Source organism: Saccopteryx leptura, chromosome 10, assembly GCF_036850995.1.
Source record: "Saccopteryx leptura isolate mSacLep1 chromosome 10, mSacLep1_pri_phased_curated, whole genome shotgun sequence".
Lineage (NCBI taxonomy): Eukaryota > Metazoa > Chordata > Mammalia > Chiroptera > Emballonuridae > Saccopteryx > Saccopteryx leptura.
In genome coordinates, this window is record NC_089512.1 from 12,361,454 (window position 1) to 12,377,810 (window position 16,357).

Consider the following 16,357-nt stretch of genomic DNA (forward strand, 5'->3'; position numbering starts at 1 on the left):
TCAGAGCGAGGCATTCAGTGTCTGACATGCCTTTTATCAGGTTGAAGAAGTTTCTTTCTACTCCCACTTCGCCGAGTTTTTGTTAGAAATAGATGTTGCGTATTGTTGAATATGGTTTCTATTGAGATGATCATATGGTTTTTCTTTTTCAGTTATTAATATGGTGCTGTGGGTTGACTCAAAAAAGATCTGATGCAGTTCTCCCCGCCCCAGGACCTCAGAATGTGACCTTATTTGGAAATAGGATCGTTGCAGATGCAATTTGCTAAGATGAGGTCATCCTGGAGTAGCATGGGCTCCCTAATTTGATATGACTGGCGCCCCTCTGAGAAGAGGGCCACACGACCACACCCAGGAGAACACAGTGTAGAAGTTGGGGAACCTCCAGCTTACCAGTCGTGGGAAGAGGCAAGGGAGGGTTCACCCCTGGAGGCTTCGGAAGGAGCACGGCTCTGCCCACACCTTGCCTCAGACTTCCAGCCTCCAGAGCTGTGACAGAATGAGCTTTTGTTGTTCATGCCACCTAGTTCATGGGACTTTTAACGTATACAGGAACAATGCTTTCTCTCCGGCCTGTTTACTCTGTAATTATTTGGACACAGACAAGTTCAAAGTATTCCTTAATCATCTCGGAAGTGAATTTTTCTAAGTAAGCAAGATTATAAGGGACGTGCCTCAGAAAAGTCGTGGTGTTTTCAGACCCACAGACACACGTATACGCACCCCTGTATGGATATATGCATATAAAACCTCTTGGTCCTCTGTCTGTTGCAGGCCTTTCTTTACTAGGGATTAAGCAGGGGTCCCCAAACTTTTTACACAAAGGGCCAGTTCACTGTCCCTCAGACCGTTGGAGGGCCGCCACATACAGTGCTCCTCTCACTGACCACCAATGAAAGAGGTGCCCCTTCCGGAAGTGCGGTGGGGGGCTGGATAAATGGCCTCAGGGGGCCGCATGCGGCCCGCGGGCCATAGTTTGGGGACGCCTGGTAAAGAAAGGACTGCAGGATTCTCTTCTGATTTTGTGCTGTTACCTTTCTTTGAGTTGTATGCATTTTGAAAAAGATTCATTTAATGACTTCAGTTAGTCAGACTTTGTACTTAGTCTGCCGTTTTCCCCGCTAGGCAAACCTTACCGTAGTTCTTGAGGAATAACAACAACATCATTTTTGCTGTCCTGTCTGTGCATTTTCAGCTTCCTGCCGAGGATCCTGAAGTTTTTGAAGTTTCCTCCAAGTGTCTGTTTATCCTGGTTCAGCTCTACGGAGGAGAGAACCCAGACAGCCTGTCTCCTGAAAACGCAGAGAACTTCGCTGTTGTACTGACGTCCAAGGAGGACCCGAAGGAGCAGAAGCTTCTGCTGCGGATTCTCAAAAGACTGGTGAGTCCACGTGGGACCCGGGGCCGGGGTGGGTGGGTGGCTGGCGCGGCAGCCAGTGCGCAGGGAGCAGTCGTTATCCTCCACAGGTTTCAGTGAAAGAGCTCTCACTTACCTGTCCCTACAGTCACTTTTCCCCAGAGTCACCTATTGTTACCGCCCAGCAAGTTCTGCCTATCATATCTTTTCTGAACAGTTGGAGAGTTAGAGAGCATTGTGCCTCCTCACTTCTTAATACAAAGGTGTGTATTTCCTAACAAAATCGGTGTCTTTTTACTTAACTACCATAACCAAAATCAGGAAATTTAATTTGATGCCATTGTGTTCCTAACCTGCCATCCATATTCCAGTTCTGTCAACTGGATAGACATAAAAATGCCCGGTATAGCCTCTTTTTCTCTGGTATAAAATCCAGTCCAGGATCGCGTGGTTCAGTAGACATGTGTGTTTAACCCGAAATAGTCCTGTGACCTTTCTTTGTCTCTCATCACGTTTTTGAAGCATATAGGCCGGGTGTCTTGAAGAGTTGCTGTCAATCTGTGTCTGTCTGATATTGTCTATTTGGAAAACTCCTGGAGGGATACTTTGTCTCTCTCAATCCATCCATCACATCAAGAGGCTTGTGATGTCTGTTTGCCCCTTACTGGAGATGTTATTCTTGATCACTTCATTAAATTAATGTGTACTTACTCTTTTTAAATTTGTAATGGATGCAAAATGGGATTGTCTAACTTTCAGTATTCTACTCTAAGCGTAAACGTTCCCTTTTTTCTCGTTTATTTTATTTTTATAAAATATGTATAGCTGATAGTGATTTGCAGGTACACTTGAAGGCTGAATTATTTTTATTTTCACAGTAACTCTTATTTGGTTAAAAAATATTTATTGATTTTACACACACACACACACACACACACATACACACACACGGAAACATCATTTTGTTGTTTCACTTATGTATGCATTCATTGGCTGATTCTTGTATGTGCCCTGATTGGGGATCGAACCCACAACCTTGACACATTGGGATGACACTCTAACCAACTGAGCTACCCGACTAGGGCTTATTCCACTGGTTTTGAGGGTCGTTCTTTGCAGTAGCTGCTGTTGAAGTTAATAAAGGAGTAGAAGTGTTAGATTCTTCGTCAGTCTGTTTGCATCTCGATACAGTTATCTTGAGAAGCCCTTTGGCAGGTGGAGCAGTGACTCTCTCAGAGGGTTGTGCTCAGGACAGCTTTTGTGCCAGTTTGATAAATAGATGGCAGTGCATGCCCCAGCTAAGTCTACATGGTAGATGAGGGGTAACAGGACTAGGAGTGAGGTGCAGAGGGTTACCCTCCCTGCTGCTACGTCATCCTTTTGCACAGCTGGTCTCCCCCTCCCCCACCCCCACCCCCACCCCCCAACAAGACCTGCTGCCTCAGCAGAGTCATTTCCTGGGTAACAGAGTGATGATGTGGTCTGCGCGAGTCTCTCACAGTGCAGGGTAAATACTTCTGGGGCAGCAGACAGGAGACTGTCCACCAGCCCAGCACTGGATGACACTGAATCATGTAGTAAAGCAGGTATTATTTCCTTTTCAGTTTTTATTGTCATCCTGATAACTTAAGGTGAAAGTCTGCTTGGTGCTCCTGTGTCTTTAACATCTCTGGAATTCTTCAGAATCTCCTTTTAAACAGAGCGTAGACCTTTAAGAAACTCAGCTTTTACAATAGAGATATTTCTTTAAAATTATCATTGTATTCAAATTTAAAAACAGGTGAGTCACTGTGAAGACGAGTACTAAGGAATATAATAACACGAGTGATATGTGGATATGGCAAAGTGATGAATCTGGTGAGAATGACAAAGGCTTGGGAAATACTGATCTGATATCTGATATGTTTAAATTTGTAGAGATCTGTTGTCTTCTTTGAAACATTTAGAACCAGATTTGTTTTGGAATTCATAATTTTCAGATCTTTTTGGCATGGTGCTTATACTACATGTGATACGGCTATCAGATTATAGGGACCCTGGGGCGTGCCGTCGTCAAGCATGTGATATTTCTGCTGCAAGCTGTATGAATGCTCATGGCAAATGGCTCCATAACGACTGTGCATGGCCCCATTTGGGCTCAGTTAGGTTTCACCACCCAGTTTGTTTTAGATCCAGACTTAGAAAAAAGTTTGAGCTCCAGAGTTTTCCAGAATCACAGAGAGGAGATCGTGGACCTGTGAATGGCATCGTTTTCTAAAACACTGATACACTGATGAGTTCATCATGCAGCAAGCAAATGAGACCCCCAACTTGGTCAAAGTAACCGGACTACACCAGCCTTTAGTTTGTTTTACTGCCTGAAATGACTTCCTTATAGGACCAAGTAGATTTTGTTTGTGAAAGAAAAACTGAATCTAAGTGACTTTTGATCTGTTTATGTGAAAACAGGGTAGTTTCTGGTGCTACTTATATTTTTTAATTGTAAAATACTTGTAAGATTTACCATTTTATCCATTTTTAAGTGTCCAGTTCAGTGGCATTGAGTATAGTCACGTTGTTGTGCAGCCGTCACCACCATCCATTCACAGAACTTGTTTTTTTTTATCCCAAATGAGATGATCCTTTAAACAAGAACTGCCCGCTCCCCCCCCCCCCAACCCCTGGTAACCACTGTTCTAATTTCTGTTTTTGAATCTGACTACTCTGTATAAGAGTAGAATCTTACAGAGTTTGCCCCTTTGTGTCCGGCTTGTTTCACTTAACATAACGTCTTCTAGATTCGTGCATGTTGTAGTATGTATCAGAATTTCATTCCTTTTATTATTTTAACTTTAAAAATAATTTACTTAGAAATTAAATTTAATGGGGTGACATTGGTCTGTAGGAGCACATAGGTTTCAGGTGAACATCTCTATAGCGTTTGAACTGTTCACTGTGTTGTGTACCCATTACCCAAAGAGAATGTCATTCCTTTTTAAGGTTGACTAATATTCTGTTGTGTTTATATACCACATTTTGTTTCTCTGTTCATCTGTTGATGGACATTTGAGTTGTTTCTACCTGTTCTGCCCTATTCATTTTTTCTTTTCTTTCTTCCTTGCTATCAGGATTGACTTGGAGTTTTCTTTTAGTCAGTGGGTTGTAACCTACTGCTGTCTTTCTGTTTGGCCAGTGGGAACCCCTTTCAATATCTGCTGTGCCTTTTGACATTCCGTCATCATTTTATTTTTGAGCACTTTCCATCTTAACATGATATCCTAGACTCATCTTGTATCTTTTCTTTGCACGAGCCCTGGCATGAGTCATTCCTCCAAAAAACCATGGGACCTTTTCATGCGGTATTTAGAAAGCAAGATACAAAAATGTTGTGGGTTGAAATTTTGGCAACTGTTTCTTTAACAAGAAAAACAGGCTAGACAGTCCCATGAGTCAGATATGCTATGTCTTCCTATCTCACGAAGGCTAACCCTTAAGTCACCCTAATCCTTGATGTCTCTAATTTAGCTGTTCAAGAATGCCCATAATATTTGCAGGCCAGCCATCTGTGATAAGTGCTTTAAAATCTTCTGAAAGTTAAGATTCCAAGATGGTGATGTAGCAGGCAGAAGTTCCAACTGCCCCCTCCCAGGACCAAATTGGAGTTGTGGAGAGCATCGGAGCAGAACTCAACGACCCTTGCTGGTGGTGTGTCCAAAGGGAGGGCTCGACAACACCAGGCCCAGCTGAGGCGAGTCCCGCTGCCTGTGGTCAGCACTGGCTCAGTAGCTCGGGCACATTGGACAGGGTGGAACCTCACAGCCAGCCAGCCTGGGTCCTGGATACCCTGCTCTGCTGGGCTAGGTTCCACAGGGGGAAAGGAGAGAGGCTTGGAGCATGGACATTCAAGGCAGGGATTCCCTGGAGTCTATTGTTGGGACCAGTTGAGTGGTTTAGCCACTTACTGGGGGATGCATAGTCAGTCCCAGGGGAGGACTTTCTTGGTCTTCCTCCCTGAGACCAGGGGCTCCCCAGCTGGAAGAACTTATGCAGTGGGGACTGTTGGCCTCATCCAGTCTGAACCTGCTGCTCACCTTGCTGGGGAGAAATAGAATTGGAGTATCCATCAGTGTCTGAGGGATTAGGCTCTGGAGTAGGGCCACTTTCCCCCTACTGAGCTCCTGACCATGAGACCCCTGAAGTAGGGGGCCCCAATGACGTTGTGTTCCCAAATTCAGCTGCCCTAACCCACCAAGTTTGTAGCCTGTAGAGGGGTTGGTGGTGAGAGGCCAGTCTGAGCCCACACTACTGTCTTTCTACAGAAGACTCTGTGGAAAGACGAAGCAGCTGCAAAAGGAAGTGGAGTACCTGGAAAGTGGAAGCAAATCTTATGGAGCTTGGGGCTTTTACGGAGCTGTTGTCAGCTGTAAGCAGGGGGAAGCTGATCCTTATACCCAGGTTGGACCCTCCCACACCACCCAGGAACAGGAAATGCAGATATAAACAGCAAACACAACGATAGCTCCAGTTAGCCTATGGTGAGTTACAAGCAATTGCTGACACCAACTCATACCCAAACTCTGCCCAAGAGGACCCAGAACCAACACAACCAGCAGTGAGTGGCATATCGCACCAATGCTAGACTCAGCTAGCTACACATGCTTCATGCCCAAAGGAGTCCAGCAGGCACCAGACACTATGGAGAATAAACACACCCCATAGAACAGACACCGCACAGTGTCTAATACACATGATCAAGGCTGACCCTTAGAGCTAGCCAGCCTGAAGGGATAACTCCACCCACAAAAGGGCCAACTACATTCAAGACTCACATGCAACAGGAAGTTAACTATAATTCTCAAGAAGTATTCTTAGAGCAGGAATCTCAGGTATCTTGGAGGTTAGTATCACTGAGCCTATCTTCCTCATAAAGACACCACAACAAATTTGGGAGTCAGAGCAGAGCTACCTAATACACAGACAAAATGGGCAGACAAAGAAATATGACCCAAATGAATCAACAAGATAAATTTCAGAAAATGAACTAAAGGAAATGGAAATAATCAAACTGCCTGATGTAGGATTTAAAATATTGGTTATTTGGATGCATAAGGATCTTAGAGTAAGAAGGGATGATCAGAGTAAGCACTTAGTAAGCATTAAAAAGGATGTTGAGACCATAAAAAAGGAACCAGTCAGAAATGGCAAATATAATATCTAAAAAGAAGATGGCACTAGAAGGAATCAACAGCAGGCTGGGTGACGTGGAGGATTAAGCCAGCAATTTAGAGGACAAGATAAATGTAAGCACAGAAGCAGAGCAGCAAAAAAGAAAAGAGGCTCAAAAAGACTGAGGAAAGTCTAAGAGACCTCTGTGACAACATGAAGAAAACAATATTCACATTATCGGGGTTCCTGAAGGAGAAGAGAATGAACAAGGGATAGAGAACTTGTTTGAAGAAATATAGCTGAAAACTTACCTAAACAGATGAAGGAAAAAGTAACTCAAGTTTAAGAGCACAGAATTCCATTAACGATGAGCCCAGGGAGGCCCACACCAAGATACATTGTAATTAAAATACCAAAGTTAAGAGACAAAGAATGCTAAAAGCTGAAAGAAAAAGCAATTAATTACCTACAAAGGAGCCCCCTTAAGGATGACATATGACTTATTAACAGAAATACTTCAGTCCAGAAGGGATCGACAAGAAATACTCAAAGTGATGCAAAACAATCTACAACCAAGACTATTCTATCCAGCAAGGCTGTCATTTAAAATTGAAGGAGAAATAGCGAGCTTCCCAGACAAAAAAATGGCTCAAGGAGTTCATTACAACTAAACCAGTACTGCTAGAAATGTTAAAGGGCCTGCTATAAGAAGAGGAAAGAGAAAAAAAAAAAGAATGAGAATGAGGATTATACGTTTAAAAAATAAAATGACAATCAATTAGTATATATCAATAATAACCTTACATGTAAATGGATTAAATGCTCTAATCAAAAGACATAGGGTAGCTGCAGGGATAAGAAAACAGGACCCATACATATGCTGTCTACAAGAGATCCACCTCAGAACAGAAGATGCACATAGACTGAAAATGAAGAGATGAAAAAGAATATTTCATGCAAATGGAAATGAAAAGAAAGCTGGAGTAGTAATACTTTTATTTGACAAAATAACCTTTAAAACCAAGGTTATTGTAAGGGACAAAGAAGGTCACTGCATAAAGGTAAAGGGAGCAATCCAACAAGAGAATAGCACCATTGTAAATAGTTATGCCCCCAATATAGGAGCACCTAAATATAGAAAGCAGGTTTTGACATAAAGGGTGCAATTGACAGAAAATCAACAAAGAAACAGCAGCCTTAAATGACACACTGGATCAACTGGATTTGATATCTTTGGAACACTTCACCCCTAAGCAGCACAATACATTCTTTTCAGGTGCTCCTGGTACATTGCTAGGATAGATAACATGTTAGGACACAAAACAAGTCACAATAAATTTAAGAAGATTTAAATTATATCAAGCATCATTTCTGACCACAATGGCATTAAATTAAAAATCAACTCCAATAGACAAACTGAAAGACTTAAAAAAACATGGAGGCTAAATAGCATGTTATTAAATAACAGATGGGTTAACAATGAGATCAAGGAATAAATCCAAATTTGTTTCATTGAAACAAATGAAATGAACACACAGCAACCCTTAATCTATGGGACAGAGTGAAAGCAGTTCTGAAAGGGAAGTTCATAGCATTACAGGTAATACCTTAAGAAGCAAGAAAAAGCTCAAATAAATCATCTATCCCTGCACCTAAAAGAACTAGAGAAACAACAACAAATCTGAGAGGAAGCTGGAGGAAGAAAATAATAAAGATCAGAGTGGAAATAAATGACATAGAGGCAAAAAACAAACAAACAAAAAGAAAAAAAACAGCAGTTAAACCAAGAGTTAGTTCTTTGAAAAGGTAAACGATTGACAAACCCTTATCCAGACTCATCAAGAAAAAAAAGAGGGAGGACCCAAATAAATACAATTAGAAATGAAAGAGAAGTAATAACTGACATCACAGAAATACAAGGGATTGTAAAATAATACTATGAAGATGTATATGCCAAAAAATTGGACAACCAGGGTGAAATGAGTAAATCCTAGAAATGTACAATCTCCTAAAACTGAATCTGGAAGATCAGAGAACCTGAGCAGAGCTATTATTACAACAGATGAAATTGAAACAGTTATCAAAAAATCTCCTAACACAAGTCTTAGACCAGATGGCTTCACAGGTGAATGTTATCAAGCATTCAAAGAACTAACAGCTGTCCTTCTCAAGCTATTCCACAAAATTCAAGAGGAGGGAAGAATCCAAGCTTATTTTATGAGACAGGAATTATCCTAATTCCAAAACCAGGTAAAGACACTACAAAGAAAGAAAACTATAGGCTAATATCCTTGATGAACATAGATGCTAAAATTTTCAACAAAATATTAGCAAAATGGGTCCAACAATACATTAAAAAGATCATACATCATGTTCACATGGGATTTATTCTGGGGAGGCAAGGGTGGTATAATATTCATAAATCAATAAATGTGATTCATCACATAAAATGAGATATCAATAGATCCAGAAAGCATTCAGTAAAATCCAGCACCCATTTATGATTAAAACTCTAAGCAAAGTGGGAATAGGGGTGTTCCCTTCACCACTCTTATTGAACATCGTTCTGGAAGTCTTAGCCATAGCAATCAGACAAGAAGGGGAAAAAAGACATCGAAATTGGAAAAGAAGAATTGAAATAGTTATTATTTGCTGATGTCATAATACTGTATGTAGGAAACCCTGAAGCCTCAGCCAAAAAACTACTAGACACGATAAATGAATTCAGCAACATGGCTGGATATAAAATTAATATTCAGAAATCAGTGATATTTTTATACAGCAACAGTAAACTGTCAGAAAAATTAAGGAAACAATCCCCTTCAGTATTGCAACAACAAATAAAGTACCTAGGAATAAATTTAACCAAGGAGGTAAAAGCTTTGTACGTAGAAAATTATAAGACATTGAGAAAAGAATGTGAGGAAGATACAAACAAGTGGAAGCATATACCATATTCATGGATAGGAAGAATTAACATCACTAAAATGCCCGTACTACTTAAAGCAATGAATAGATTCAAGTAATTCCTATTAAAATACCAATGACATACTTCAGAGATCTAAAATATTTCAACAATTTATCTGGAATCAAAAAAGAACCTGAAAAACCTCAGTAATTTTGAAAATAAAGAACAAAGTGTGAGGTATTACAGATCCTGATATCAAGTTATACCACTCCAGTGGTCAGCAAACTCATTAGTCAGCAAAGCCAAATATCAACAGTACAACGATTGAAATTTCTTTTAAGAGCCAAATTTTTTAAACTTAAACTATATAGATAGGTACATTCCTTATCGAAGTAGCTCCCGCACATGGTATTTTGTGGAAGAGCCACACTCAAGGTGCCAAAGAGCCGCATGTGGCTCGCAAGCCAGTTTGCCGGCCAGGGCTAGGCCATTGTAATAAAAACAACTTGGTACTGACATAAGAAGAAGCGTACAGATAAATGGAACAGGACAGAAGACCCTAAACTCAGCCTATGCCTTCACAGTCAATTAATATTTGACAAAGGAGGTAAGAGTATACAATGTAGTAAAGACAGTCTCTTTAATAAATGGTGTTGGAAAAATTGGACAATACATGCAAAAAAGTGAAACTAAGACCACCAAGTTACACCATTCACAAAAACAAACTCAAAATGGATAAAAGACTTAAATGTTAAGTCACGAAACAGTAGTTATTCCCATGTCTCAGGTTAAAAAGTAAGACTCAAAGAGCTTCCGTAAAGTTCCCAAGGCCACCAGCTAGGAGATGGCAGAGCGGGAACCAGCCCACGTTGGACTGACCCTCTCTTGTGCTCTCTCCAAGGGCCCGCCGCCTTGCTGCTCTGCCTAGGGCTCACGTGGCCCCTGCGGGCGTCCAGCAAGGTGACCTGGACCGAATTTTGATTTAGAAAGCTACCTGAGAGGTTTATTCTTTCATTCACGGAAAAATAAGCATCAGAGTTATTACTGTGCACAGGCAGTGCATTGGAGACACTGAGACAGGAAGACGTGATCGCCTGCTCCCCGCTCTCCAGGTCCCCAACCCGGTTCATGGCAGAGCGGAATACAGCCAGAGCTCCAGGGGAGGGGCACCCCTGGGGAGCGGAGGTGGCGAAGACCCGGTGTTTGAGCCGAGTGTAGAAGGAGGTGTCGGCCAGCTGTGAGCACAGCAGGAAGAGGCAGAGCCTGTCTGTGCAGAGGCCCTGGAACCCATGTGGCTGGGTTGGGAGACATCAGAAATGGGCCAGGAAAGGCCAGAAGCGTGCACACATGGGTTTTTAATAGCATTTGGAGTTTGGACTCTATGCTGGAATTAGGAAATTCTGGTCTCGGCAACAAAAGGGCGGTGGCAGCATCTCAGTTGAATTTCAATTATCTTGGCTGTGAAACAAAGCTTTCTTACAGTAACTGACATGTAATAGGTTTTCAGTGAATGGCCACTGAGCTCAATAGGAAAAGACTGTAAAATCATTGCTTTTGTTATTGGCGAATTGTTCATTTTTGCTGTTTGGGGTATATAGCGAGCTCCTTTGGGTGCTTTATAGATGCATGGGTCAGGCTGACAGGGACCTTAAGAGACGTTCAGTCTCCTCCAGTTCCCTACCAGATTTCTGAGGCACGATGAGATTGGACAGGCAGATGGACAGAGGACAGGAACTGGAGAGACATAAGGAACAGGAGCAAAGATTTCCTGTGACTTCCAGGAGGCTGGCCTCGCAGGCTCGCCCACGGGGCCGGAGGAACCAAATTCAATAGAGAAGCAGGCCCTGTTCTAGACCTGTTTCTGGTGTTGGTACCTGCATGCAGGGGGGCGGGTGAGCAGCCTCCTGATCAGAAGAGGAAAAGACAGCGTCCTGAGGACCTACCATCTCCTCTGTAAGGCCCTGGTGGAGGAGCGCCCTCCTTACCCTGAGGCGAAGGGTGCTGGATGGTTTCAGTGAGGGCGACCCTGACGTGCCTGTGGCCGCGTAGTTTCCGAGGCCGGGCAGTGAGCATGTCAGCGACTCGTAAACCACGGTTGTTACAGAGCCATCTTGGGGAACAGTGTGGCAGATCCGTCCCTATGAGCCACTCAGAGGGCCCTGGATTCTTGAAACACCTGTTTAAAGTCCTAATTTTGTGACAGTATCTTTCTAAAACCACAATTTTCCCTAACAGATGAAAGACATGGAGGATGTTTAATTTGTGCTAATGGAGCTGGGATGTTTTCGCCCTGGGGTGCTCTTCCTTATTTAGTCTATATTTCAAACTTCCTGTGAATGTTGGGGAAACCTCAGATTTTAATTACCTGTTGTAATTTACCAGGAAGTTGAGAGGTTTTATAATTACGCTCTGTGTTCTAGCTTTAAAATGTGATGGAAATCCATCCAGGTGTTCCCAAGTTAACCTTCTCCTTAAACTCGGTATCAATGGGAATTTTCCCAAAGCGATGATTGCAGATTAGCGACTTGTCTTTTAATTAAAGCTAGTTTACTCCGACACTCGAGATATTGACTGTGCATAACCCACTGCAGATTTGTTCTGTAAAGCTGGCTTAAGTTTATACTACTGACTAGTCTGGGAAGGCAGAGAAGCGATTCATGGGAGGGTGAATGTAACGTGCTGATGTTGCTAACTCCTGCCGCCCGCCCGCCCGCCCGCCCAGCGACCTGGTGCAGCAAGGGTGCGATTTGGGATGGCTCTCTGAAGATGATAAGTGGGGAGGATTGTTGCAAATATCGCCCCTTGGAGACGCTTTACCCTGTGGCTCTCAGAAAGTCTTGCTGTGCTCACAATCCATTTTCCTTCCGAGTGCTCACAATCCATTTTCCTTCCGAGTGCTCACGTGGGTTCCCCCGTCCTTTTCACTCTGCCGAGAGAACCAAGATGTTTTGTTGCAGAAAATCAGTGGAACAGCATCTCTTCATGTGAAGAAGAGTCTTTAAAGCTTGAAAGAGACCAACTGAGGTAATGAGGCATTCTGCAGCCGTCCTAGGTTAGAGTCAGGATGAGCTCACGTTTGGAATCAGAAGGGACTGTTTCTATCAGAAAAGTAAAGAAACACTCCTTGAAGTATAACAAAAAGGCAGAATGATGCCTCTTCCCCCTGGTTTGTTCATCTTCTGGTTTAAGACCTTCTGTTCTTGACTTATTTTCTTAGAGGAAATAAAGATTGGGTTGGAGATTGGTGTGAAACCAGTGACATATAAAGAAGAAGTGCTGTGTACCCAGATGAGGAAAAAGTAAACATAATTAATCTTTGTGGACTCCGGTCCCTTGGAAGGGGTTCCTGACGCTCTGGGAGGAGGCTCTGAAGGGATGGGATCTTTCCCTGAGTCCAGACACATCCCTTTGTGACATGGAGAAGCACTCTGCCCGAGATCAGCACAGGATCACATGTTAACAGGGAACTGTTTTGATTTATAGTGGTACCTTGAGATACGAGCAGACCAACATATGAATTTTTTTAAAGATAAGAGCTGCGACTCAGTCCATATTTTTGTTTGAGATCCAAGCAAAATTCTGAGATACGAGTTGTGATTCGGGAAGCTGCCACTACTTGGCACTTTGGCACACAGGTCCAATATCGGCAGCACAACACCAGCATCTTGGTCCTTCTCACGTGTTACCCGCAGAATCAAGTCAAATCTTATGTGTTGTACTTATTCTTGCATCATTTTTGCATTTTTTACTATTTTTGTGTGCTATCATGGATCCAAAGAAAGTGAGTGTAAAGGACAGTGGTGAGAAGAAGAGAATGATGTCGATAGAACTAAAGCAAGAAATAACAGAAAAACATGAGTGTGGTGTACGAGTGATTGAACTGGCAAGGCTGTATGACCTCAATACATCTACAATTTGTACCATCCTTAAACAAAAGAATGCCATCAAAAGCGCAAATCCAGTGAAAGGAACTACATTCTGTCCAAATTAAGGACAAATATCCATGAAGAAATGGAGAAGCTTCTGCTGGTGTGGGTGAAAGAGAAAGAGCTGGCAGGAGATACAGTGATGGAGACTGTGATATGCGAAAAGGCACGTATTATATACGGCAACTTGAAGAAGAAAGAACCATCAACCTCAAAAGAGGCAGCAGAAGATACATTTAAGGCAAGTCATGGCTGGTTTGAAAATTTCAAGAAGAGATCTGGCATCCACTCGGTGGTGAGGCATGGTGAAGCTGCGAGTGCTGACGTTAAATCAGCTGAGGAGTACATTACACGTTTTGCTGTGCTTATCGCAAAGGGAGGCCACATCCCCCAACAAGTGTTCAACTGTGACAAAACAGGATTGTTTTGGGAAAAAATGTCCTGGAGGACTTTCATCACTGCAGAGGAGAAGAAGCTATCAGGCCATAAATCCATGAAGGACGTCTGACCCTTTCATTGTGTGCAAATGCTAGCGGTGACTGTAGAGTAAAGCCACTGCTAGTGTATCATTCCGAAAATCCTCGGGCCTTTAAGACTCACAAGATTCTTAAAGAAAAACTGCAGGTTACATGGCATGCCAATGCTAGGGCATGGGTTACGCAGCAGTTTTTTATTGAATGGGTAAATGTCGTCTTTGGTCCTGCAGTGAAGAAATATCTTCAAGAAAATAAACTCCCAGTGAAAACATTACTAATCCTTGAAAATGCTCCAGCCCACCCACCTGGTCTTGAAGATAACATTCTCAGTGAGTTCAAATTCGTGAAAGTCCTCTACCTCCCACCCAACACGACTTCAATCTTGCAACCTATGGATCAGCAGGTCATTTCCAACTTTAAAAAGCTTTACATAAGGCACTTGTTCCGCCGCTGTTTTGAGGTGACTGAGAATACAAATCTAACCCTTCAAGAGTTTTGGAAAGATCACTACAACATTGTGATATATTTACACATTATTGACTTGGCATGGCAAGAGGTTACAAGAAGAACCTTGAACTCGGCATGGAAAAGGTTATGGCCTGATGTTGTTCCAGACAGGGACTTTGAAGGATTCGAACCAGAGACCGAGACCGAGGTAGAAGCATTGGAGGAGATTGTGTCCCTCGGAAAGTCCATGGGTCTGGAGGTAGATGAGGATGACATAAACGAGCTCTTTGAGGAACATGAGGAGGAACTCTCAACTGAGGAGTTGAAGGAGCTACAGATGATGCAACATATGGAGCTTCTGCAAGAGATTAGTAGTGAGGAGGAGGTAGAGTCGGAGGAAGTGATTTCTACAAGTGAAATTAAAGACATGCTGGCAATGTGCGAGAAGCTTTCAAGTTTCATTGAAAAGAAACACCCAGAAAAAGTTTCAACTGGTTGTGCTTCAGCACTTTTTTTTTTTTTTTTTTTGTATTTTTTTGTATTTTTCTGAAGCTGGAAACGGGGAGAGACAGTCAGACAGACTCCGGCATGCGCCCGACCGGGATCCACCCGGCACGCCCACCAGGGGCGACGCTCTGCCCACCAGGGGGCGATGCTCTGCCCCTCTGGGGCGAGCCACTCTAGCGCCTGGGGCAGAGGCCAAGGAGCCATCCCCAGCGCCCGGGCCATCTTTGCTCCAATGGAGCCTTGGCTGCGGGAGGGGAAGAGAGAGACAGAGAGGAAGGAGGGGGTGGTGGTGGAGAAGCAAATGGGTGCTTCTCCTATGTGCCCTGGCCGGGAATCGAACCCGGGTCCCCCGCACACCAGGCCGACGCTCTACCGCTGAGCCAACTGGCCAGGGCCAACTTCAGCACTTTTTAATGACACTTGTTTGTCACATTTCCATAACATTTTAAAAGGCAGGCAAAAGCAAACCTCTTTGGATAGATTTTTATTCAAAAGTCTTGCAAGTGAAAGTGCCGAAAGTGCAGCCAAAAAGGCAAAAACAGGTGATGATTAAATGAAAAATACGTAATGTTAAGCTTAGGTTAAGTTTAAAGTTAAGAAAGTGCATTTTTTTACAATTAAGTTTTTGTGATTTCATTTTAAGTAAAGAAAGTGCAATTTCAGTTTTGTTTAAAGTAAAGAAAATGCAGTTTTAGTTTACATTTAGTGTTAAGAAAATGCAGTTTTAGTGTCTTCGGTGCCTGCATCCCTCCCTCCCTCCCTCCTCCTCTGCCGTTCACCTCCGTCAGCCACACTTGTCTGTCTCTAAGGTAAGAATACAGTACTAAAGAACACTTTTTTCTTTTATTTCATATATTTTGTTATGCATTGGTAAAGTATACATGTGTATTTCTTAATTAAAAACATCTTTTTTCCTAATTTAGGATGTTTTGGGGATGTTTCACAGGGCTGGTATGGATTAAATCTATTTCAGTTATTTTAAATGGGAGAAATTTGTTTGATATACGAGTTGACCGACTTATGAGCTCAGTTACAGAATGAATTAAACTCGTATCTCAAGGTACCATTATAGTTAAATCTTTCCAACAACAGAAAAAGCAACACCATGCCTGTAGTTTTTACTTACTTCCCTGAGGAAACAGTTCTGAGATTTTGAGCAAGACAGAATCGGGAAGCAGTGGCCAGAGGAATCGGGTCAGGCACTCCAGGCACTGAGGCTCAGTGTTGCCGGGAGTGACGCGGTCCGCCTCGAGCCTGCGGGAGGACATGGAGCTCGGCCCGGCTGCGCTGAGGACGTGCAGGGACCAGAGAGAGCTCCCATCAGCTCCCAGTGTGAACAGGTCTCCCTCCCCGCTTCCTACAGGCGCCTGCTGAATCCTCCCCTCCCCGCGCGGAATGGTGGGGCACCTTCCCCCCTGTCTCAGTCCGAGGCTGCTAGCCCCGGGCCCGGCGTCTTCCTTGTGTTTTGACTTCTTCTCTCAAGAGGTGCAGCTCCCCTGGCCCCTTCCTGGAATCCTTCTGTCAGATAAGATTGATCCCTGCCTTCTCTCACAAGCCTTCTGTGCCAGGTTCCCACTGCCACTGGCGACAC

The 16,357-nt window shown here is 43.2% G+C and overlaps 1 protein-coding gene across 2 annotated transcripts in view; it reads left to right on the plus strand.

Annotated features, from left to right (window-relative positions):
- Positions 1–16,357, plus strand: part of ULK4 (unc-51 like kinase 4) — a 418,647-nt gene that overhangs the window by 300,105 nt on the left and 102,185 nt on the right. For both annotated transcript variants that reach the window (XM_066351269.1, XM_066351270.1), the window contains one exon: positions 1,196–1,381. In XM_066351269.1, coding sequence (XP_066207366.1) covers positions 1,196–1,381 — 186 coding nt within the window. The remainder of the gene's footprint in view (positions 1–1,195; positions 1,382–16,357) is intronic.